The sequence below is a fragment of the Anomaloglossus baeobatrachus genome, chromosome 5 (assembly GCF_048569485.1).
Source record: "Anomaloglossus baeobatrachus isolate aAnoBae1 chromosome 5, aAnoBae1.hap1, whole genome shotgun sequence".
Lineage (NCBI taxonomy): Eukaryota > Metazoa > Chordata > Amphibia > Anura > Aromobatidae > Anomaloglossus > Anomaloglossus baeobatrachus.
The window spans coordinates 536121829-536147174 of NC_134357.1; the positions used below are offsets into that span (position 1 = coordinate 536121829).

Genomic DNA, 25346 nt, shown 5'->3' on the forward strand with positions numbered 1-25346 from the left:
CTTTCCTTTCAAACGTCTCAGCCTCGAAGGTTCAAACTTACACCTCTAAGACCGTCACCGGAAGAAGAGCTTGCCTTGGAGACGGAGATCCAACAGCTGCTAACCAAGGAAGTCTTGTTAAATATTCCCAGACAAGAAGAGGGGGAAGGATTCTAATCCACGCTCTTTCTGAACCTGATGGTTCATATCGGACGATAATAAACCTAAAAGCACTCAACAGTTTTCTTCCTGTACACAGCTTTAAGATCGAGTCGGTGAGATCCACGGTCAGTACTTGTTTCCACATTGTCACATGGCGGTAGTGCATCTACGCGATGCGTACTATCATGTCCCAATCAACAATCAATTTCAGAGGTTCCTCAGAGTAGCCCTTAACATGGGCGGGTAGATCTGTCATTTCCAGTACAAAGCCCTTCCTTTCGGCCTGGCAGTGGCACTGAGGATTTTTACAAGGCTAATATCGGAAGTAACCGCTAATCTGCGCCAGAAAAAAATCCTCTTCACACCTTATCTAGACGACTTCCTGATTGTCAGCAGCTCTACTTACCATTGTGCAGCCCTTCTAAAGGAGGTGTGTTCTTCTCTGACAAGGATAGGTTGGCTCGTAAACCAGGAGAAATACAGATTACATCCAAGCAAGATTCAGCTTTTTTTTGCGACTTACCTTGGATTCGGGCACCCAGATGTGTCGACTCCCAGATTCCAAGGTGGAGAGTCTCCAGGCCAAATAGGACTGGTAATAAATGCCACTCAGGTGTCTCTAAGAGGAGCAATGTCCCCTCTGGGCTCGTTAACATCAGCCATTCTAGCAGTCCTTTGGGCTCAGGCACATAGCAGAATCCTCCAGTGGGATATCCTGGAACATCAAGCAAGTCTAGGAGATCAAATGGACAGGACTATTGTTCTCAGCCCTCACATGATACAGGCTCTACATTGGTGGATAAATCCAGACAATTTAACAGGTGTGCCTTGGATAATCCCAGAATCCGAGGTGGTAACAAACGACACAAGTCTGTACGGTTGGGGGGCCCACTTACACGATCATCTGGTCCAAGGAATATGGTCTGGAAGAGAAGCTCACGGTTCCTCGAATACCAGGGAATTACTTGCGGTGGAAAAGGTGTTAAGACAGTTCCTGCCATCACTGAAAGGTCGCCATGTCAAAGTCCTTTCGGACAATCAAGCAACAGTTACATACCTCAATCATCAAGGAGATACTCGTTCCAGACCACTCATGGACATAGCACACAGAATCCTAGGTCTAGCAGAAAATCATCTGGAATCCTTATCAATGGTACACATAAAAGGGAAGGAAAACTCTATGGCAGACTTTCTCAGTCGCAGCAGGTTACATCAAGGGGAATGGATCTTTAAAACAGTCCGTTTTCACACGAATAACGGAAATGTGTTGCATCAGGGAAATAGATCTCTTTGCAACCAGGAAGAACAAGAAGGTTCGCCAATTTTGCTCCCTAGACCCAAGGGATCGACCTCACTCAACTTCGCGTATGCCTTCCCTCCAATAGCCCTCATTACAGCAGTCCTGAGGAAAGTCTGAGAGGACAAGGCAGCAGTTATTCTAATAGCCCCCTTTTGGCCAAAAAGGCCGTGGTTTTACTGGCTAACCAGACTGTCGATAACCAGACTGTGGGTTCTACTGGAATTACCAGACCTCCTCTCTCAAGGTCCAGCCTTCCACCACCTGACAAACAGGTTGCATCTAACGGCGTGGAATTTGAGAGGTCACTTTGAGGAGGTAGGGGGTTCTCTCCAGGTCTAGTTAATACCTTGATGCAGTGTAGAAAACCAATCACTACACGGATTTACGAAAGGATATGGAACAAGTTCTTGGCCTCCACAGGTGCAAGTCCTGCAGGTTCGGTTCCAGTGGCAGTCATCCTAGAATTCATCCAGGAAAGTTTAGAACTAGGTTGTCAGTTAGCACCCTAAAAGTTCAGGTTTCTGCCTTGAGCGCATTGTATAATTATAACCTGGCAGGAGACCGCTGGATTTCCCAATTCATTAGGGCCTGCTCTAGATCCAGACCTAGTATTCCCTTGCCTTTTTGGATCTTAATTTAGTTCTGTCAGCCTTAACAAAGCCCCCGTTTGAGCCCCTGAAGTCTATCTCACTGAACAATCTATCCCTCAAGACATATCGCCTTAATCTCAGCACGTAGGGTTAGTGACCTTCAGGCCCTGTCCATAGATCCATACTATACTCAGTTTTTTGAGGACAGAGTAATCCTAAAACCTGTCCCTGCTTATATACTAAAAGTGAATTCTCAGTTTCATAGAACTCAGGAGATATGTGCTTCCTTCCTTTTTTGATAGTCCATCTACTCAGGAGGAGATAGGGTGGCATTGCCTGGACGTTAGACGTTGTCTTCAGGAATATTTATCAGTCACCAGGGGGTTGGAGGAAGGACAGGTCATTGTTTGTAGTATTTGATTGTAGTAGGAAGGGGCTCAACGCTTCTAAGTCCACCCTAGCTAGCTGGAATAAGGAGGCCATTTCTGTAGCTTACACAGCTAGTGGTACAGAAGTGCCTGCAGGTCTGAAAGCCCACTCTACAAGGGCAATGGCATCCTCCTGGGCTGAAAGATTGGAGATCTCCATCGAGCAGATCTGTAAGGCGGCCACGTGGTCTTCTCCATCCACTTTCTATAAACACTATAGGTTGGATTTGTCCTTCACCGAGCTCACCTTTTGGGAGAAGGGTTCTGCAGACTGTATCCCCCCCCCTCCCTTAAAATACTTGTCTATGTAATTCTCTTGTAGTGCTGTCATGGCTGCTGGAAAAATACGTAATCACTTACCGGTAATGTGTTTTTTTCTGAACCCATGACAGCACCCTTCCATTCCCTCCCTGCAGTGGCGTAACTAGAGTTCGATAGGCCCTGGTGCAAAGTTTGGACCAACTGTACACTGACACTCGGGGTACGGGATAATGACTAGAGATGAGCGATGTTCGAGGTTCGCCAATTTCATGTTCGAGTGATTTTGGGTGTGCTCCAGATCGAACTTGAACTCGAGCTTTTTGCTAAAAGCTCGACAGTTCGAGTTACGTTCGAGAACGGTTCGATCACCAAAAGCGTGGCTTCTTACAGCTATGTATGCAGGGAGCCATTGCTGGCAGCCTGCGGTAAGCTGGTAACCAGGGTAAATATCGGGTATCCAAACAAAGCGCTTTGCTTAGTAACCCGATGTTTACCCTGGCTACGTGTGCAAAAATCCCCGAAAGCCACACAGAAGCACTTCCGTGTGACTTCCGTCGGATGCTGCTGCAGTCTGTGTCCTGCTCCAGCCTCAGCCCCGCGGCTGCCCGCTCAACAGTGTCCACAGCTGCCTGCACTGTACGGTGTCCGCAGCTGCCCACACTGCAGTGTCCACAGCTGCCCGCACTGTACGGTGTCAGCAGCTGCCCACACTGCAGTGTCCACAGCTGCCCGCACTGCAGTGTCCACAGCTGCCCGCACTGCAGTGTCCACAGCTGCCCGCACTGCAGTGTCCACAGCTGCCCGCACTGCAGTGTCCACAGCTGCCCGCACTGTATGGTGTCCACAGCTGCCCGCACTGTACGGTGTCCGCAGCTGCCTGCACTGCAGTGTCCACAGCTGCCCGCACTGTACGGTGTCCGCAGCTACCCACACTGCAGTGACAGCAGCCGCGGGGATGACAAGCGCCGTCAGGAGATTAGTGAAGTTCATTACCTGTGGTGATGAAGTCCTGCCCTCCCGACATCATCACTATCACTGTCTTCCATGGCCGCCGCTTGTCACATCTCCTCTCACTGGCGACCCGAGACTGTGACTAGCGGTGACGTCACAGGCACCCGCGATACTTGGTTGTGAAGGCGGCGGTCATTGAACTCCGTGACAGCTCTGCTATCAGGAGTGCAGCGATCACCGCAGGTAATGTACCTCGCTAAGCTCCTGACAGCCGCACTTGTCATGCCCTGCAGTGACAGCTCTGCTATCAGGACTGCAGCGATCACTGCAGGTAATGTACCTCGCTAACCTCCTGACAGCAGCGCTACTCATGCCCTGCAGTGACAGCTCTGCTATCAGGAGTGCAGCGATCACCGCAGGTAATATACCTCGCTATCCTCTTGACAGCAGCACTTGTCATCCCCTGCAGTGACCTGGGCTGACCTATTGATGTTAGCTCAGGTCACTGCATTGCTCTCCCAGCCAATATGGAACATTCCTTTCTTCATTAACTGGGACATTGACTATGGTATGGATCGTCATGGGACCCCCTTGGATTACACCAGACCTGGATTTGTTTTTCTTTCTAATAAATTGGTGAAAGAGGGAATGTTTTGGGGAGTGTTCTTTCAAATAAAAATGTGTTTGTCGTCTATTTTTTTTTTTTTTATTACTGACTGGGTTGGTGATGTCGGGTATCTGATAGACGCCTGACATCACGAACCCCAGGGCTTGATGCCAGGTGACATTACACATCTGGTATTAACCCCATACATTACCCCGTTTGCCACTGCACCAGGGCAACGGGATGAGCTGGGGTGAAGCACCAAGATTGGCGCATCTAATGGATGTGCCACTTCTAGGGCGGCTGCGGCCTGCTATTTTTAGGCTGTGGAGCGTCCAATAACCAAGGACCTCCCTAGTCTGAGAATATCAGACCCCAGCTGTCCGCTTTACCTTGGCTGGTGATCCAATTTTTGGGGGACCCCCACATGTTTTTTTTTTCTTAATTATTTATTTAATTAATTTAAAATAACAGCATGGGGTGTCCTCAGTTTTGGATTACCAGCCAAGGTGAAGCTGCCAGCTGTGGTCTGCAGGCTGCAGCCGTCTGCTTTACCCTAGCTGACTATCAAAAATAGGGGAAATCCCACGTCATTTTTTTTTTTTAAAATGTATTTATTTTTTTGGCTAAAGTCTAAGCATCCCTTAGTGCCACATGAAAGGCACCAAAGGGTGCAAAATTACAAAATGCAGGAGAGTGGGACATTATGTGTCTTTCTGCCATTACAATGACAGAAAAGACTGATATGAAGTGTACAAGCACAGGAAAATCACCAAAGCGCTCTACGCTGTGAAAAGCAGTAGAAAATAGCACTGGAGTGAACATGTGACCGCCTCATGTACGTTGAAGCTATGGAGCCTTGGTAAATTTATGTATTTTCCCTCCTTCCGTTTTTTTTTCAGTACGCAAAAAAACAGAAGGCACACGGATAACAAACGGATGACATACGGACCGTATACGGAATGGAAAGTGATGCCACACGGATGCATCCATGAAAAAAAGGACCGTTTTTTGCGCACCGCAAAAACAGATCGCTCGTGTGAATGTAGCCTTATCCTATTCTGCCGTTTATAAACAGCAGGCAAAAATAAGTGAATAGCGCCCCCCAGCGTCAGAAAATCTCCAGGGTTTCAGGGGGTAGCTGAGACCCTGGAGATCATGACTCAGGCCGGTTTCTCCGGTCCCCGCTCACGTGATCACCGGTATACACCGTATACCGATGATCACGTTACAGTAAATGACAGCGCCGTTAAAAAATTATTTATCTCCCATCTGGCATGAACAAACATGATAAATCTCCTCCCCGGTCCCCTCCGATGCCCCGGTGACGCCAAAGTGCCCCCCCCTGACCCCCTCCCGGAAATCCAAGATGACCGCGCGCACAGCAGCGCGCCGGTCACATTCACCCCACTCCTCTGATTTTTGTCGTATGTGCCATGACACATGCGACAGAAAACTCCTCCCCAGGCCCTGCCAGGTCACCCCCTATAACCCCACCGGTGTTCCCTGGTGTCCCACGGTACCTGTGCAGCGTTGATCCCCCGCGGCCCCCTCCTTAACAATAGACGCTGCCGCATGCACAGAGCGGCTGTCAGCTCAGCTTCGTGTGTTCAGACACAGTGAGTGGCGGTAACCATGCATCTGTAAGCTACTGCAATGCCCTGCTCATGAGGTAAGGAACATAGTTGATCAGGAGAGCTATACTACATTTCCAAATGGAGGTATTTGATTTTATAGTTGCCCTGCTGAACGACTACCAAACATGACAGTCCGTTATGCGCCACAAGAAAACATGTCTAAATATCAAGCTCTGTTGTTTAGTATTCATTCAGCTGGATAACTGGACTTAAAGGGGTATTCCACCTCCAAGATCCTATCCCCAATATATAGTAGGTGGAATAGCAATAATATCAGCAAATACCAATATTTGGAAATGTAGAATAGTTCTCCTGATTAGGCATGCCCTTACCTCATGAGCAGGGTATTGCAGCTTTGATAGCAACAGTTACTGTGAAGCCCCGAGAACGCTGTGTCGGTGCATTACCTTCAGGGACTCCACTGGCTCAGTCTGGTCACAGGTAGGAAACCTTCTTGTAGAATTATCGTGACGCCACTCTCAGAATTGCGGTCAGTGGGGACCGCCACTGCAGGTTAAGGGATGCCTGGGGCTGATGGTGGGTGCAGTTAGTTGTAATAACCTCCTGAGAGTGAGGCAAGCCCCAGGGCCCTGTGTAGGTGTGTAGAACCACAAGGCGCAGAATAACTCCACACAAGCAGGATGTCTTTCAGGGGTTTTACTCACAGTTGATGGCAGGGTGAGTAACCCGGGCGTAGCTGGGATGAACCAGGCTGGAACCAGGTATCCTTCAGGCTGACTGATGATGGTGACTACCGACTCGCCTTCCTTAGCCCTTGGTGGTTTGGGGTAACCCCGACTTTTAGTCCCTATGGGGGTCACCCAGGGAAGTTGCTGAAGCCTCTCTCCCCTTCATTTGGTTGCCGTTTGCTTGTCGCCTGGACCAGATCACTCCAGCTGCTTGCCTCCTGTGAACTATGGGCCCTAACTGTGGCTACGTGGCTGCGGCTTTTGGGTGTTGTGGTGTGGGCTTTGAGGGCCCCACACCGGCAGGTTTAGCGAGGAAAGGTAGATCTATCCCCGCTCCGGGATCTGCCGCCCGTTTGGGCCTGGTACTCCCTAGCAGTCTCCTTACTTCCCACTCCGTGCTCTCTCTTTAGCTGAAGATGGATTTCGGGTAGCACTCCTAGGTGACCGTTCTCCCCCGTCGGTAGCCACTGCGCGGGCGCTGTTAGACTGCAACAGCCCCAGGGGTCTGCTCTCCTCGGAGCTCCCTGGACTCTGCACTAAACCGGCTCACTGCTCCTCCTCTCCTGTTCTTGCCTACGCCACCTAGCAACCAGGCTCTCTTACCACACCCCTTGAGTGGAGATGGAGGCTTTTGGCCCCCTCCACTATTCCAGTGGAGGTGAAGGCTTTGCCCCCTCCTGGGATCCCCAGGGGTCCTCCCAAAGGTACATGTGTGAGACCTGATCACTATGCGCCTGTGTAGTCACACCTCGGTCAGCCTTCTGGATTACCTGTATTGTACTGTCCCCAGTATGGGTGCAGTACTCAGTGGTGCCTGACCAGGTCAGGGGCGCCACATTACGACTTGGGACTCTGCTGCTGTGGACCCGGGGAGAGGGGAGAGTGGGTGCAGATTCTTTGCACCCACACTCCTCACATGGAGGGTCTGCACTCCTAGAAAATGGGGGATACATTCCCTGTGCATGTCACCCCATATTCTAGACCAGTCATGGCGAACCTTTTGCAGGCCGAGTGCCCAAACTGCATCCCTAAACCCATTTTTTTTCCCGAAGTGCCAACCAATCCTATTATGTAAATAATTGATTGTAACCTTACCTTTGCAGTCTTCTCTTCTCTTCAGCAGGGGGCATCACGCTCATGCTTACCACACATTGAAGCTGAGCCCCTGCCCTTTCCAGATACAGCAGTTGGATTGATCTTTCTGGAAAAAAATTGCAGCATATTAGACACAAGGGATTTTAGCATGGAATGCAATCAGATGTCACTCTGTAATCCACATCTACATTTCAAAGTCTGAACATCCTGAAAACCCATAAAAGCGTATGAGTTGCCCCCTCCCCTTCATTGTGTAGTTATGTCCTCCTTCCTGGCCACTTCCTGGTAAACATGTCCCCCATCCTGATATGTATTTCCTACATTCTGGTATATTTGTCGCCATCCTGGTAAATATTCCTCATCCTGGTAAATATTCCTCATCCTGGTAAATGTACCCCATCCTGGTAAATGTACCCCATCCAGGCATGTACCTCATTCCTGGTAAATGTACCTCATCCAGGCATGTTCCCTTATCCTGGTAAATGTCCCCTTTCCTGGTAAACGTACCCCATCCTGGAAAAATATACCCCATCCTGATAAATGTCACCCTTCCTGCTAAATGTTCTCCATCCTGGCAATTTTCCTCATCTTGGCATGTTCATGTACCCCCATCCTTTCATGATTCCCCCCATGCTGGTAAATGTATCCCCCATCCTGGTAAATGTACCCCATCCTGGCATGTTCCCCTTCCTGCTAAATGTACCCCATCCTGGCATGTTTCCCCCCATCCTTGCAGTCATGTTTCCCCCCATCCTTGCAGTCATGTTTCCCCCCATCCTTGCAGTCATGTTTCCCCCCATCCTTGCAGCCATGTTTGCCCCGTGCTCTCCATGTTTGCCCCGTGCTCTCCATGTTTGCCCCGTGCTCTCCATGTTTGCCCCGTGCTCTGTATGCCCCCGTGCTCTATATGCCCCCGTGCTCTATATGCCCCCGTGCTCTGTATGCCCCCGTGCTCTGTGTTTGCCCCGTGCTCTTTGCCCCCGTGCTCTGTATGTTTGCTCCCGTGCTCTGTATGTTTGCCCCCCGTGCTCTGTATGTTTGCTCCCGTGCTCTGTATGTTTGCCACCGTGCTCTGTATGTTTGCCACCGTGCTCTGTATGTTTGCCACCGTGCTCTGTATGTTTGCCCCCGTGCTCTGTATGTTTGCCCCCGTGCTCTGTATGTTTGCCCCCGTGCTCTGTATGTTTGCCCCGTGCTCTGAATGTTTGCCCCCGTGCTCTGAATGTTTGCCCCCGTGCTCTGGGTTTGCCCCCCGTGCTCTGGGTTTGCCCCCCATGCTCTGGGTTTGCCCCCCGTGCTCTGGGTTTGCCCCCGTGCTCTGGTTTTGCCCCCGTGCTCTGGGTTTCCCCCGTGCTCTGGGTTTGCCCTCGTGTTCTGGGTTTGCCCTCGTGTTCTGGGTTTGCCCCCGTGCTCTGGTTTTACCCTCGTGCTCTGGTTTTACCCTCGTGCTCTGGGTTTCCCCCGTGCTCTGGGTTTGCCCTCGTGTTTTGGGTTTGCCCCCGTGGTCGGTTTGCCCCCATGCTCTGGGTTTGCCCCCGTCCTGGCACAGCCGCACACAGCTTGTAAATAAAAAAAAAACTCACCTTGCAGCCCCTGCTCCTCCTCGGCGCGCCGCCCTCAGTCAGTTCAGAAAGATCCCGCGTGCCCACAGGACGCCGGCGCCGCCTACTGACGCCCCTCCGTCTCCTAGGCAACAGGCCTGCGGCTCAGGAGAGGAGGCGTGTCAGAGGCAGGAGAAATGTCTCCTCCGCTCCAACACCAGTTTGTACTGTCGGCGCGACCACAACGACAGTACGAAGTGGCGACAGCGCGCGTGCCAGCACAAAGGGCTCTGCGTGCCCAGTGTGGCACACGTGCCATAGGTTCGCCATCACTGTTCTAGACGGTCCAGAGTCGTTGTGGGACCCCCTTATCTTTTTTTCCTTAAAATAAATTGGTGAAAGAGGGAATGTTTTGGGGAGTGTTTTTTCAAATACATTTTTTTTTTGTCTATTTTTTTGTTAGTACTGACAGTTTGTCATGTCGGGTATGTGATAGACGCCATGACATCACAAACTCCTGGGCTTGATGTCAAGTGACCTTACAGCTAGTATCAGCCCCATTTATTACCCCGTTTGCCACCGCACCAGGGCACGGGATGAGCTGGGGTGAAGCGCTAGGATTGGCGCATCTAGTGGATGCGCCACTTCTGGGGCGCCTGCGGCCTGCTATTTTTAGTCTGTGAAGGGCCAATAACTACGGACCTTCCCACCCTGAGAATACCAGACCACAGCTGTCCGCTTTACCTTTTCTGGTGATCCAATTTGGGGGGGACCCTACTTTTTTTTGTAATTATTATTATTTATAAAATAATTATAAAAAAGAGCCTGGGGTGACCTCCACATTGTATCACCAACCACGGTAAAGCTGCCAGCTGTGGTTTTCAGGCTACAGCCGTCTGCTTTACCCTAGCTGGCTATCAAAAATGGGGGGACCCCACGTCATTTTTTTTTTTTTTTTTTAAACTATTTTTTTAAATAAAAAAAATTAATGGGCTTCCCTGTATTTTGATTGCCAGCCAAGGTAATGCCAGGCAGATGGGGGTGGCAGCCCGTAGCTGTCTGCTTTATCTGCGCTGAGAATCAAAAATACCGCGGAGCGCTACGTCATTTTTTTTAATGATTAATTTTTACAGTACTGTGATGTCAGGCAATCAAAATACAGGGAAGCCCATTTTTTTTTTTTTTAGTTATTTAAATAAATAATTAAAAAAAAAATAATATATATATATATATATATATATATATATATATAATATAATATGGGCTCCCGCTGCATTTTTTGTATTGCTAGATAAGGTTAATCCAAGCAGCTACTGGCTGCTAACCCCCACTGCTTGGTGTTACCTTCACTGGCAATTGAAAATCCAGGGAAGCATTTTTTATTTTTTTTTTTGCCAAAAAACTAAAAAAAAAAAATGACGTGAGCTTCGCCATGTTTTTCTATGCTAGCCAGGTACAGCAGGCAGGTACGGGCTGCCCCCAACCCCCAGCTGCCTATTTGTACCCGGCTGGGAACTAAAAATATAGGGAAGCCCTTTTTTTAATTATTTCATGAAATAATTAGAAAAAAAAAACCACGTGGGCTTCGCCCAATTTTTGAGTCCAACTGGGTACAACTAGGCAGCTGGGGATTGGAATCCGCAGCATAGGTTAGCCCGAGATTTCTGGGCGCCTCTGCTGTGAATTGCAGTCCGCAGCCGCCCCAGAAAATGGCGCTTTCATAGAAGCGGCATCATCTGGCGGTGTATCCAACTCTTCCAGCTGCCCTGGTGATAGGTGGCTTGTTGGGTAATTATGAGTTAATACTAGCTTTGTTTTACTAGCTAGTATTAAGTCAGAGATTCTTAATGTCAGGCAAGTTTGACCCGGCCATTAAGAATCTCCAATAAAGGGTTAAAAAAACACAACACACAGAGAAAAAATACTTTAATAGAAATAAATACACAGACACACTTAGAGACTCCATGTTTATTACTCCCTGTCACCCTCCACGATCCTGCTCTTTTGTCTTCTTTCCCCTTCAGCCCATGCAGCTCTGCTACATCAGACAGCACTGCATGGGAAGAAGACACTGCTGCTCCGTGCAGAAATCACTCAGTGAGATGGACCACAGGCTGCCGGCTGTAAGCGGTGACGTCACCGCTGACAGACGGGTTACCATAGCAACGGTGCTCCGATCACGTGATTCCCCGTGCCACTATTTACCGGCTGTGACAGCTAGTCCCTGCATGTGGGCTGACTCTTTAAAGAGCGCCGACATGCATGGACGGGGAAGCCCATCATATGCCAGAGCATCTCGCCGGTAAAAGGACATGCTCAAACAAGAACAGCTTACCGGAGAGATGCACTGACAGGACCTAGCATGACGTCATAGTCATGTGACCTGTCTGTAGCCAATGAGATAATAGACACATGACTGGTCACATGGCTATTTTGACGTCACGGAAGGTCCTATCATCAGTGCTGGTTACCGGGAGGACGCAGCGATTATCGGAAGGAAAAGCGGCAGGAGACAGAGTGCAGGACGCATCGCGGGGACCGGTAAGTGTAATGGCAATGTTTATTAACTGTATGTGTACATTTATAATGTGTTTTTATGTGTTTGTGTTTGCCTCCCATTGTTTTCAATAGCGTTCGAGAGGTTCGTCGAATGGCTCGCCGAACCGAACTCGACCTCAGCCTCCGTTCAACGAACCGAACCGAACTCGAGCCTCTAGAGGCTGGCTCATCTCTAATAATGACGCTGACACTTGGGGTACAGGATAATGTGGCTGACACTGGGTTCTTTCCCTCAGCACCCAGGTTTCCCATGATCTGAAATCCCTTTTCCTATCAGCACTCAGCTTTCCTATGTTCTGATATCTTATCCTCAACACGCACCTTTCCCATGCTCTGCTATACATCTTTCTCTCAGCACCCATCTTTCCCATGATATCAGAGCATGGGAAAGCTGGGTGCTGAGGAAAGAGCTTCAAACCCATCCCATGCTTGTAGCTTAGTATATAGCTCTCCACGTACTATAATGGCCCCCACATACCATTCCATATAGTATAATGGGTCCCACATAACCCTTCATATATTAGAATGCACTCCCATAGTCCTTCATGTATTATAATTCATCCAATAGTCCTCCATATATTATACTGCACTCCCATAGTCTTCCTTATATTATAATGCAGCCCCCATAGTCCAGCATGTTTTATAATGCACCTTCATAGTCCTCCATATATTATAATGCAGATCCATAGTCCTGACTGTTTTATAATGCACCCATAGTCCTTCATATTGTAGTATGCAGCCCCAATACCATTTAATGCACTCTATAAGCCTCCGTGTACTATAATGCAGACTCATAGGCCTCGATATATTATAATGCAGCCCCATTGTCTTCCATGTTTTCTAAGGCAGCCCCATAGTCCTCCATATTGTATTATGCAGTCAACATACCATTTAATACACACTTATAGTCCTCTTTATATTATAATGCAGCTCCATAGTTCTGAAATGTTTTATAATGCACCCCATAGTCCTTCATATTGTATTATATAGCCCCAATACCATTTAATGCACCCCATATACCTCCAAGTATTATAATTATGGATGATCGAATACCCTATTATGCGCTTCGATGGATATCCGGCGAATACCTCGCCGCTATTCGAATATTCGCGAATATTCGACCCCCAATGTAAGTCTATGGGAAACCAGAATAATTTTACGTCGGACCTGTCGGTGACCTGTGGTGACTGAGGAGAAGGCTGAAATGGATGGGAAAATGCTGAAACAGTACGGGCCCCGTTCATCATCCCGTTTGGTTTACCAGAGACTCCAGTGTGTTGTCATAGTGAGTACACCAGTGCCTTCGGGCCGCGCACCGCACCAGCACCCAGCACGCAGCCATCCCCTCGTCTCAGCACCTCCCTCGGGCCCCCGGGACTATCACTCTCCTACCCACGGAGGGGTCAACACCAAGCTGCGCAACACCATCCCCGAGAGGCCTAGTCAACGGCAGCGGTGGTGTCCATCCATTCACCACAACCCGTGGGTGGCGTCACGAACTTAAATCTCCTACAAACCACCGCGGCTCTGGCCGTGGAACTCCCCACCGAAGTCCCTGCGTGTAGTGCCAACCCCCCTTACGGAGCGACGTGACCTGTGAGGAGCTCGAGCCACCCACCGTACGAGCACGGATCCGAGCAGCTCGGCAGCCAGCCCAGCCTGCGGGGCGGTACACTACTTGGTCTAGGGTTCTCCTGAGTGTGTCATTGTAGTGGTTTACAGCCAGATCAGGACAGGAAAGGGAGGAGATGGGGGACAGTGATGAGTGTAGAGAGTCTGTAAGTGTCGGAAAGTCAATGGCCTGTAGGTTTCTTTTTTTTCTTCAACTTTTTATTTTTGAATTTTTTTTTAAATATTTTACAATAAAAAAAAAACAGTTACACAAATAAAGGAACCATTTCCCAGATATGCATACAAATACAGTAGATAATAAACATACTAGAAACCAGATGAGGGATAAGCAGATCTATGCCTCAAATTTGGCCAAGAGAAGAGAAAAGAGCCAATGTTGCATTGATAGGTTCCAATGATACAATAACACATCCCCTCTACCCTAATTATATTGAGTGTACTGATAACAATAAATACTTTCCCGGCCTTCAGACCATCAGATTTGGTAGGTATCCACAAGAGCATCCCATAGGGACCATGTTGAAATGAACCCATCCATCGTATTATGGAGCTGAGCTGTCAACCGTTCCATATTTCTGACATCTTTTATCCAGGCGTACAATGGCGGGGCCACTCTCTTCCAAAGCAGTGATATTAGGCATTTGGCGGCTGTGAGAATGTGTAGCATAAGCTTTATTTCAGATTTGCTTAATGACGACGGGAGGGCATTTAACAAGTACACCACAGGGTCTCTATTTATTCCTCCATTAACCAATCTACCCATCAGGGATTCTACCTCCTCCCAAAAACCACTTATAGCTGGACATGTCCAGAATATGTGGTATAAGGATGCCCCCCCATTCCCACATCTCCAACAGACATCAGGGTAGGTACAATTAAACTTGTATAAGAGCTCAGGAGTGTGGTACCATGTCATAAGAACCTTGACTTGGTTCTCCTTGTAAAGAGTGCTAATTGAGGACCGAAATGTCCTAGCACACACTACTGACCAGAGTGCATCTGGTAAAGGTCGCCGAACACAGGCCTCCTACCTCTTCATATATGTGTGCTTCATTGGGTCTAAAAGGTTCCCATTTGCCAATATGCTATAGATGGCTGAGATTAGGCCCTTGGTCGAGGTTCGACCTGAACAGAGGGTTTCAAATGCCGAGGGGCGACGTACCCCCGCCTGTCTCATAATCTCCCAAAAAAAAATGCATTATCTGCTGATATGAGAAGTATAAATGGAAGGGTAAATTATGTTGATATTGTAGATCTGAAAATGGTTTTAATTTTAGCGTGACTGGGTTAACTATATCATGATAACAATAAAGGCCAGCCTTTGCCCATTGACCCACCAGCCCCAGGTTCATAGGTTCAAAGGGGTTAATAGAGAGCAATGTGTTGCCAACCGGAACCTTATCCTACACCGCCGCCACAATTCTCTTGTAAATGCCATTGGGCCCAGGAGGTCCCTAGAGGGGGTTTCGTTAGGGTGACCTCAGACCAGGGAGCTTGGATAAAAAGGTGCCATCCAGAGCTTCTCAATCTCCGTCCATTTGTTGAAGGCCGGTAAGGTCGTCCATGAGGCCAGGCTACGTAAATGGGATGTATAATAATAGAGCGTAAGATTCGGGCATGACACACCGCCCCTTGTACGTGGTGCGCATAAAACTGAGTCTGGTATGCGGTGCCTCCCCGAGTGCCAGATGAATTCCATAAGTGTTGACTGGACTTTTTTTTAGCACCACCATAGGGACCTGCACCGGGAGTGTTTCAAACAGATAGAGAAATGTAGGGATAATTGACATTTTGATTGTGGCAATTTTACCCAGAAACGAGATCTGCAGGAATGACCATTTTTTTAAGCTATTTTCAATATTTTGTATCAGGGGTGGGAAGTTCGCCTGATAAATTGTTTTATAACTAGGGGTTATTTTAACTCCTAAATATCGCAGGAAGTCTGAACGCCAAGTATACCCAAAGTTTTGTTTAAGACTCTGTAATTTAGCTTCTGGGATATTAAGAGGCAATGCCTCTGTTTTGTCTGAATTAAGCTTATAGCCCGAAAACCTAGAATATTGGGCCAGAACCGCATGCAGATTTGGTAGGGAGATGACAGGATTAGTCAGGGACAGCAAGACATCATCCGCAAATGAGGCCACCTTAAAGGACTTGTCCCGAACCTTAACCCCCATAATATCCGGGTTGAGTCGAATTTGTGCCACCAGTGGCTCGATACGGAGTACGTATAACAGGGGAGACAGTGGGCATCCCTGTCTGGTGCCATTTCGGATAGGCAGGGAGTCCGAGCGTGCATGAGGGAGACGGATTGTCGCTGCGGGGGAGGAATACAGGCCCCTTAGCGCAGAAACAAATGGCCCCGACAGGCCGAAATGATCCAGTACTGAAAACATAAAGGACCAGTCCAGCCTGTCAAAGGCCTTCTCCGCATCCAATCCCAAGAGAAGTGCCTCCACCCCCTCCCTGTTCACCACCTCCACCAGATCCAAGATCCTGCGGGTATTGTCTCCCGCCTGACGGTAGCGAACAAATCCTACCTGGTCCTTATGGACCAGATGTGGGAGCCAGTTATTTAGGCGTTCAGCCAACAATTTAGTGAATATTTTAAGATCGGAGCTCAGGAGACTTATAGAGCGATAACCCGCGCAATCGATAGGGTCCCTACCTGTTTTAGGAATAATAGTAATATAAGAGTGTAGGCACGTGTTTGGAATGTCTTCACCTTCCGGCCTGTAGGTTTCTGAATGTGTGATAGGTGGAAGTGTGCTGGGGTGGACGAGGGTTTGTGAGCTTGAAGGAGAGGATGTTGTGGTCAGAGAGGGGAAGAGGTGAGTTATCAAAGTGAGAGATTGAACAGAGGCGGATAAAGACCAGGTCAAGGGTGTTATCATCTTCATGTGTCTCAGAGGATGAGAGTTGTGAGAGGCCAAGGGAGGTGGTTAGATAGAAGCTGGGATGCAGATGGGGAGGAGGGGCTGTTTATTTGGATCTTGAAGTGTCCTAGGATAAGGGTTGGTAATTCTGAGAACATGAAGTGCGTCAGGCAGGCTGAAAAGTGGTCAAGGAACTGGGTGGGTGAGCCTGGGGGACGGTATATGACCGCTACTCTAAGGGAGAGGGAATGGAAGAGCCTGATGCGGGGGTGGGATTAAAAAAAAAAATGATTATTCCATCTGGAAACATCGTGCTGCATTTTGAACAGGCTCCTATCATGTGACAGAAATTGTCATACCTGGAAGGAGCCCATACATTCTAGCTTCTACCTTGCTCTCATAGTAGTGAGCTGTTTTCTTGGCCCATCATACTGTAATGTTCCTACAGTAAAGCCCCCTCCACAATATAGTAAGACCCTTCCCCCCCTTCTAACATATAACTCCTTACTCAGTCGTATTCTTGCTGCAGATCCCGGTGACCCCAGGACTCAGCACCGACCTCCTGCACCAGTTTCCCCAGTCTGGAGCTGTGGATCTGGCGGTCGGCAGGAGCTATAGATGTATGAGGGGCCATTATCTGTGGTCTGAGCTGTACATTGTAATGGAGACACTCTGGGGACAGATTATGCCAGAAGTAGAACGTTATCTTTTTGTAAGTGTCGTTGCATAACGTAATGTATTATTATTATTATTTTTTATTATAGCGCCATTTATTCCATGGCGCTTTACAAGTGAGAGAGGGTATACGTACAACAATCATTAACAGTACAAGACAGACTGGTATAGGAGGAGAGAGGACCCTGCCCGCGAGGGCTCAGTCTACAGGGAATGGGTGATGGTACAATAGGAGAGGACAGAGCTGGTTGCGCAGTGGTGTACTGGACTGAAGGCTATTGTAGGTTGTAGGCTTGTTGGAAGAGGTGGGTCTTGAGGTTCCTCTTGAAGCTTTCCACGGTAGTGGAGAGTCTGATGTGCTGAAATAGAGCGTTCCAGAATATGGGGGATGCACGGGAGAAATCTTGTACGCGATTGTGGGAAGAGGAGATAAGAGAGGAGCAGAGAAGGAGATCTTGTGAGGATCTGAGGTTGCGTGCAGGTAGGTACCGGGAGACTAGGTCACAGATGTAGGGAGGAGACAGGTTGTGCATGGCTTTGTATGTCATGGTTAATGTTTTGAACTGGAGTCGTTGGGCGATGGGAAGCCAGTGAAGGGATTGGCAGAGTGGCGAGGCTGGGGAGTAGCGAGGGGAGAGGTGGATTAAGCGGGCCGCAGAGTTTAGGATAGATTGGAGGGGTGCAAGAGTGTTGGAAGGGAGGCCAGAGAGCAGGAGGTTGCAGTAGTCGAGGCGGGAGATGATGAGGACATGCACTAATGTTTTTGCTGATTCTTGGTTAAGGAAAGCACGGATCCGGGAGATATTTTTGAGTTGTAATCGACATGAGTTGAAGAGGGCTTGGATGTGTGGCTTGAAGGATAGAGCAGAGTCGAGGGTTACGCCAAGGCAACGAGCTTGTGAGACTGGGGTGAGTGAGCAACCATCAAGTTTGATGGAAAGGCTTGTTGGAGGAGATGAGTGAGGAGGAGGAAAGACAATGAACTCTGTTTTGTCCATGTTAAGCTTTAGGAATAATCGCGCAGAGAAGAAGGATGAAATAGCAGACAGACATTGTGGAATTTTGGTTAGTAGAGAGGTAATGTCAGGTAATGTATAATGTAATGTCACTTTCTAAGACACCATTGTTAGGCCTCCGGCTGTCATGGCGATGTTTAGGGATGTGTCTATGGGAAACACCGGCCTCCCCTTCTTCGTTTTCTTCAGATAAGATGAAAAATAATCTAAGTTGAGTCCTCAGTAGTTGATTCCTATTAATTACTGAAATGATGGTAACAATTAGCCGCTTCCCAGACTCCTCCGGTCTCTCCATCACTTCATATTATATTTGTTACCATCTTTTCTGTCAGACATTAAAGGCATCAACTACTGAGCACTCTGAATTTTGATTATTTTTCTATCTACTGGATAATGAGGTACAAAGATATATTTTTCATTGCCAGCAGGAGGGGACAAATACTGCCACTGATGGGTTAGGGTGCTTTCACATCAGCGGTTATTAAATTGCAAACCGCATATGACCGGATCCTTTACAAATGCGTTGTCATTTCATTGCATTTGCAATAGAATCGCTGTAATATGCGGTTACATGTGGTTGCGTGTGGCATACACAGGATCCGTTGCTTTGCGGTATTTTACCTTTTTTCAAAAATGCTACTTGCAGCATTTTTATCCTCCGGCAAAATACTGCATGTCAATGAATCCGTTGTATTGCGGCGGTACCTGCAATGTCTTTAATTGGGGGCGCCGGATCTTTCTGCAGTCTGCACCGGAAGTCGCCGTATCCTGATAGACTCAGGATCCTGTTGTCTGTACTAAGCATGCCCAGAAAGCAGCCTGGCATGGTCAGTACAGAACGGTCTTTCTCTTTGAGACAGAAGACCAGGATTGTGGAGGGGTGAGAGGAAGTAATAAAGATGGAGTCCCTAAGTGTGTCTGTGTATTTATTTCTAATAAAGTATTTTTTCTCTGTGTGGTGTCTTTTTTTTTTTTAACCCTTTATTGGAGATTCTAAATGGCCGGGTCAAACTTGGCCTGACACTAAGAATCTCTGACTTAATACCAGCTAGTAAAACAAAGCTGGTATTAACCCCTTATTACCCAACGTGTGCCACCCACCACCAGGGCTGCTGGAAGAATTGGATACAGCGCCAAAAGATGGCGCTTCTATGAACGCACCATTTTCTGGTGTGGCTGCGGGCTACTATTCGCAGTGGGGGGCCCAGAAAGCTTGGGCAAACCTGCGCTGCGGATTCCAATCCCCACCTGCCTAGTTGTATCTGTCTGGACACAAAAATTGGGCGAAGCCACCGTCGCTTTTTTTTTTAATTATTTCATGAAATTCATGAAATAATTTAAATAAAAAGGACTTCCCTATATTTTTGGTTCCCAGCCGGGTACAAATAGGCAGCTGGGGGTTGGGGGCAGCCCGTACCTGCTTGTTGTACCTGGCTAGCACGTCTTTTTTTTTTTTTTAGTTTTTGGGCAATAAACTTAAAAAAAGGGCTTCCCTGGATTTTTAATTGCCAGTGAAGGTAGAACCAAGCAGTGGGGGTTAGCAGCCAGTAGCTGCTTGGGTTACCCTTAGCAATAGAAAATGCTGCGGGAGCCCACACATTTTTTTTTTTATGTGTTTGGAGTTTGTTTTATTTAATTTAATTTAATGAATTTAAAAAAAAAAAAAATTGACACGGGCTTCACCCATCAAGCACCCGAGCATTTTACTGCTCACTCATCCCTACTCCTGACCACACAGCCAGCAGAAGAAGTCATCAGATCAGCTGGCTCCAGTGTTGAACAATTACTTGTTCTGTGTCCCCCCTGCATCTATCGCAGCGTGTGCGGGCTGTGAGGTCAGCTGACCTCACAGCCCGCACGCGCTGCGATAGATGCAGGGGGACACAGAACAAGTAATCGGCCAACACTGGAGTCCTCAGCTGAGCTGAACTCAGCTGAACTCCTGACCACACAGCCCACACACGGTTACAGGGGATCGGCAGCAGCCAGTGACTGCTGTTAACCTGCATTCATCGCAGCGTGTGCGGGCTGTGAAAACAGGAGTTCAGCTGACTCCAGTGACGGCAGATAAATTCTGTGTCCCGCTGCATCCAGGATCTGGTAAAATAACAATTGCGGTTGCATGCGTTGGACATTCAATCCACAGGATCCTTTCATATCAAGGTTTGCGTTTTTTTGCTGACCGGCAAATAACCGCTGATGTTAAAGCACCCTTAATTGGTAGACTTTTCTGGCCTCCCCCTCTTTCGAAATATCTCGAGATACTGTAATTATTGAATGATCCTGTGCTCTCTGCCCTTATTCTCTATTCCCTTCTTTTTATCTGTCCCTTTTTATACCTGCTGATCTCCCCTCTTCTCTATTCCCTTCTTTCTATCTGTCCCTTTTTATACCTGTTGATCTCCCCTCTTCTCTATTCCCTTCTTTCTATCTGTACCTTTTTATACCTGTTGATCTCCCCTCTTCTCTATTCCCTTCTTTCTATCTGTCCCTTTTTATACCTTTTGATCTCCCCTCTTCTCTATTCCCTTCTTTCTATCTGTACCTTTTTATACCTGTTGATTTCCCCTCTTCTCTATTCCCTTCTTTCTATCTGTCCCTTTTTATACCTGTTGATCTCCCCTCTTCTCTATTCCCTTCTTTCTCTGTCCCTTTTTATACCTTTTGATCTCCCCTCTTCTCTATTCCCTTCTTTCTATATGCCTCTTTTTATACCTGCTGATCTCCCCTCTTCTCTATTCCCTTCTTTCTATCTGTCCTTTTTATACCTGTTGATCTCCCCTCTTCTCTTGTTTCTATCTGTCCCTTTTTATACCTGTTGATCTCCCCTCTTCTCTATTCCCTTCTTTCTATCTGTCCCTCTTTTATACCTGTTGATCTCCCCTCTTCTCTATTCCCTTCTTTCTATCTGTCCCTTTTTATACCTGTTGATCTCCCCTCTTCTCTATTCCCTTCTTTCTATCTGTACCTTTTTATACCTGTTGATCTCCCCTCTTCTCTATTCCCTTCTTTCTATCTGTCCCTTTTTATACCTTTTGATCTCCCCTCTTCTCTATTCCCTTCTTTCTATCTGCCCCTTTTTATACCTGTTGATCTCCCCTCTTCTCTATTCCCTTCTTTCTATCTGTCCCTTTTTATACCTGTTGATCTCCCCTCTTCTCTATTCCCTTCTTTCTATCTGCCCCTTTTTATACCTGTTGATCTCCCCTCTTCTCTATTCCCTTCTTTCTATCTGTCCCTTTTTATACCTGTTGATCTCCCCTCTTCTCTATTCCCTTCTTTCTATCTGCCCCTTTTTATACCTGTTGATCTCCCCTCTTCTCTATTCCCTTCTTTCTCTCTGTCCCTTTTTATACCTGTTGATCTCCCCTCTTCTCTATTCCCTTCTTTCTATCTGCCCCTTTTTATACCTGTTGATCTCCCCTCTTCTCTATTCCCTTCTTTCTATCTGTCCCTTTTTATACCTGTTGATCTCCCCTCTTCTCTATTCCCTTCTTTCTATCTGTCCCTTTTTATACCTGTTGATCTCCCCTCTTCTCTATTCCCTTCTTTCTATCTGTCCCTTTTTATACCTGTTGATCTCCACTCTTATCTCTCCCCTAATTGTAACTGAAGCTCTTTGTTATTGATGGAATTCTTTCCTATCTCCCCTCTTTTTGTTCTGATACCGTTCTTCTATTTTGATGACTTTTCTGTTTGAAAACTAATAAGAATCTAACAATGACACTGAGTATTTCCAGGGGAAAGTGGGTGGGATTATTTTCTCTCTCTTGTATACACTACATCTGATAACGCTGATGTTACCCCCAGTACGAGGAATTCAAGCGCTACAAGCGGCTCGCACTGGACCGAGCACTGAGTGTACACCAGCACAGCGATGCTCGTGAGAGTGGTCAGCATACGTAAAGCACCCGAACGCTATTTTGTTTTTTGTGAAGTCCGAGTTCGGTACGACCACCACACATCACTGTCTGGGTCCGCTCATCTCTAGTCATCTCTACTCCTGACATGACATCACTGGCAGACACAGATAGAAAAGGGCCCCTGTGCAAAACCTGTAAATGGGCCTTTTCAGTCCAATAACTCATCGAAATGCAAATGCACAATTCCACCGACTTTGGAGGTAAAAATGGACCCCCCCAAACCTCCCGGGCCCTTGTGCGGTTGCACCAATATGTCGATCCCCTTCATCACAGATAAACTTCACCTCACCCAGCACAGCAGAGTCCTGCACACACTGAGGAGCTGATCATGTGACCCCTGACTCCTCCCCTCCATGTGACATCATCACAGGTCCTGTAAGCACAGAGCAGCCATATAGCTAGAGTTGAGCCTAGAATGTATGGGCTCCGTCCAGGTTAGTGGACGTAATGATGTTTCCTCCTCTCCACTACAATCATGAAAGGGGGCCCCCTGCACCCCCCATCTAGAGGTTTTACCCCCCATTCTCTTATAAACAACTCCATGACCACCTGGACTTAGAAAATAATGTTTATTCCCTCTGCAAAACACCTGACTGCATTTTGAACACGCCCCTATCACGTGACAACTTACCTCATACCTGGAAGGAGCCCGTACATTCTAGCATTTACCATCTGGGTGTGCGGCTCTGCAGGTGGAGGTATGTGGAGATTCCCCATTACTGGGTGCATTAATATTTTCAGTACTGGGATTGTTTTGGTGAGTTTTTTGTTTTTTTTTGTTGCTTTCTAAGAATCAGAAAGATTTTGTTCCTTTTCCTCTGATAGATACAGACGACCCAACTCTGAAGACCAGAAAGTGAGGAAAGAAAAATTGCTCTCATACTACCACTCATTTCTTAGCCCCACACCTTATAATGTCCCCACAGTACCGCCATCCCCCACACACAGTATAATGTCCCCACAGTACCGCCATCCCCCACACACCGTATAATGTTCCCACAGTACTGCCATCCCCCCCCCATACAGTATAATGTTCCCACAGTACTACCATCCCCCCCACACAGTGTAATGTTCCCACAGTACCGCTATCCCCCCCCACACAGTATAATGTTCCCACAGTGCCACCATCCCCCCCACACACCGTATAATGTTCCCACAGTACCGCTATCCCCCCCCACACAGTATAATGCTCCCACAGTACTGCCATCCCCCCACACACAGTATAATGTTCCCACAGTACCACCCCCCCCACACACAGTATAATGTTCCCACAGTACTGCCATCCCTCACACACAGTATAATGTTCCCACAGTACCACCCCCCCCACACACAGTATAATGTTCTCACAGTACCGCCATCCCCCCACACACAGTATGTTGTTTCCACAGTACCGCCATTCCCCCAAACATAGTATCATGTTTCCATAGTACCACCATCCCCTCAGTGATTTCCAATGGGGTTCAGGTCAAGTCTGGGTCGAGAACCGAACTTTATATAAAGATCCGCTCATCTTTATTATTTTGAATTTTGATTATTTTTTTACTGGATAACGAGGTACAAAGATATATTTTTCCCGTAAGATAAGATGGAGGCGCCTGTATATTTCCTCTATCTCTTTCTGCCTCAGATACATAATGGCTGCTCTCTGTCAGTAACCTCAGATATACTGAAGATGGCTTCTCTCTGTCTGTATCAAGAATGGACAAAGTTCTCTTTCTTTTTCCTCAATCTGTTAAAAAAAAAAAAAAAGTTTGCTGAAAATCATTTTTAAACTTTTTTTTGTTTTTATGATGAGTGAACTGTCTGAGTGGGCACTTAGCTCAGGTTAGTCTATTGCAGTAGTTAAGTGACTGAGTGAGAATCAGAGTAACCTTTACTATCACATCTGCGTGACGAATGTAGTGAGTAGCCGACGTTTATGATACTCCAATTTATAGAATCCGAGAATATAGCATCTTCATGCTTTATCTCCTCATATGTTTCCCTTTATTATCTCCAGTAATTGTCTTATCACAATACAATATCGGATTTTGGATCCTCTTAGTGGAGATCTTCTATATAAGACAGTTTTCTTGATTTGACCTTTCAAGGATGGATATGGACAGGGACAAGATGGCGGAGAGGATATTACACCTCACCCTAGAGATCCTCTTCCGGCTTACTGGAGAGGTGAGAGATTCTGATGACGTCACATTACATCATTCTTATCTATGGGAATAACAGATGGACAGAACTGGAGAGGTGAGGACTCTGGGAATGTCTGTAGTGAGATTTATTACTGTGTCTCTCCATAATCAGGATTACACAGTAGTGAAGAAGACCTCTAGTGAGCGCTGTCAGGCCCCTGTGTCTGAGGGATGGGGAAGACCCCTGAGCCCAATCACGGGACCTCCACCTCACCCCCTGATACATGAGGACATCAATGACCAGAAGATCCTAGAACTCACCTACAAGATGATTGAGCTGCTGACTGGAGAGGTGACACTGCTGGGAATGCTGGGACATTATACAGTAACGCTATGAAGGGATCGGGGGATGACGATATCATTATATGTGTCAGGTTCCTATAAGGTGTCAGGACGTCACTATCTATTTCTCCATGGAGGAGTGGGAGTATTTAGAAGGACACAAATATTTGTACAAGGATGTCATGATGGAGGTTCCCCAGCTCCTCACATCACCAGGTAATAGACAGGACTAAATACACACAACCTATAATTATCTGTATGTAAGGAATGAATCCAGTCCCTGTATGTGTTTCCTCCAGTTCTATCCAGTAAGAGGACAACACCAGAGAGACGCCCCCGACGTGCAGCAACGTGATGAGATCAGCACCTTGCTGATGTCATCACAGTGCTGCGGGCGCCACACAGGGGACATCAGACAGGAAGCGATAAGCGTTCCATGGAGGAGCCGAAGAGACAGGTGTAATTAATGGGGATGAGTGGGGAGGGGCTAAGGACACATAACGGGAACATTTGTGAAGGAACACAGCTTTGTGACAGGCAGAGGGGGAGTACTGTATTCCGAGGGAGGGGGGAGGCAGGAGTGTGTAGGGATGGGGCAGTGTAATTTGTGTGTGTGTAGGGGGTGATGAGGGTTGCATTGTATTGTGTGTGGGGCAGGGGTAATGGAGGGTGTATTGTATTGTGTGTGTGTGTGGGGGGAGGGGTAATGGAGGGTGCATTGTATTGTGTGTGGGGGGAGGGGTAATGGAGGGTGCATTGTATTGTGTGTGGGAGGAGGGGTAATGGAGGGTGCATTGCATTGTGTGTGGGCGGAGGGGTAATGGAGGGTGCATTGTATTGTGTGTGGGGGGAGGGGTAATGGAGGGTGCATTGTATTGTGTGTGGGGGGAGGGGTAATGGAGGGTGCATTGTATTGTGTGTGGGGGGAGGGGTAATGGAGGGTGCATTGTATTGTGTGTG

The 25346-nt window shown here is 47.6% G+C and overlaps 1 protein-coding gene across 1 annotated transcript in view; it reads left to right on the plus strand.

The window, feature by feature from the left end:
- The window catches only part of LOC142312927 (uncharacterized), a 126466-nt gene that overhangs the window by 56804 nt on the left and 44316 nt on the right, over window positions 1–25346 (plus strand). Inside the window, exon 5 of the mRNA XM_075351915.1 lies at window positions 22–254. Coding sequence (XP_075208030.1) covers window positions 22–254 — 233 coding nt within the window. The remainder of the gene's footprint in view (window positions 1–21; window positions 255–25346) is intronic.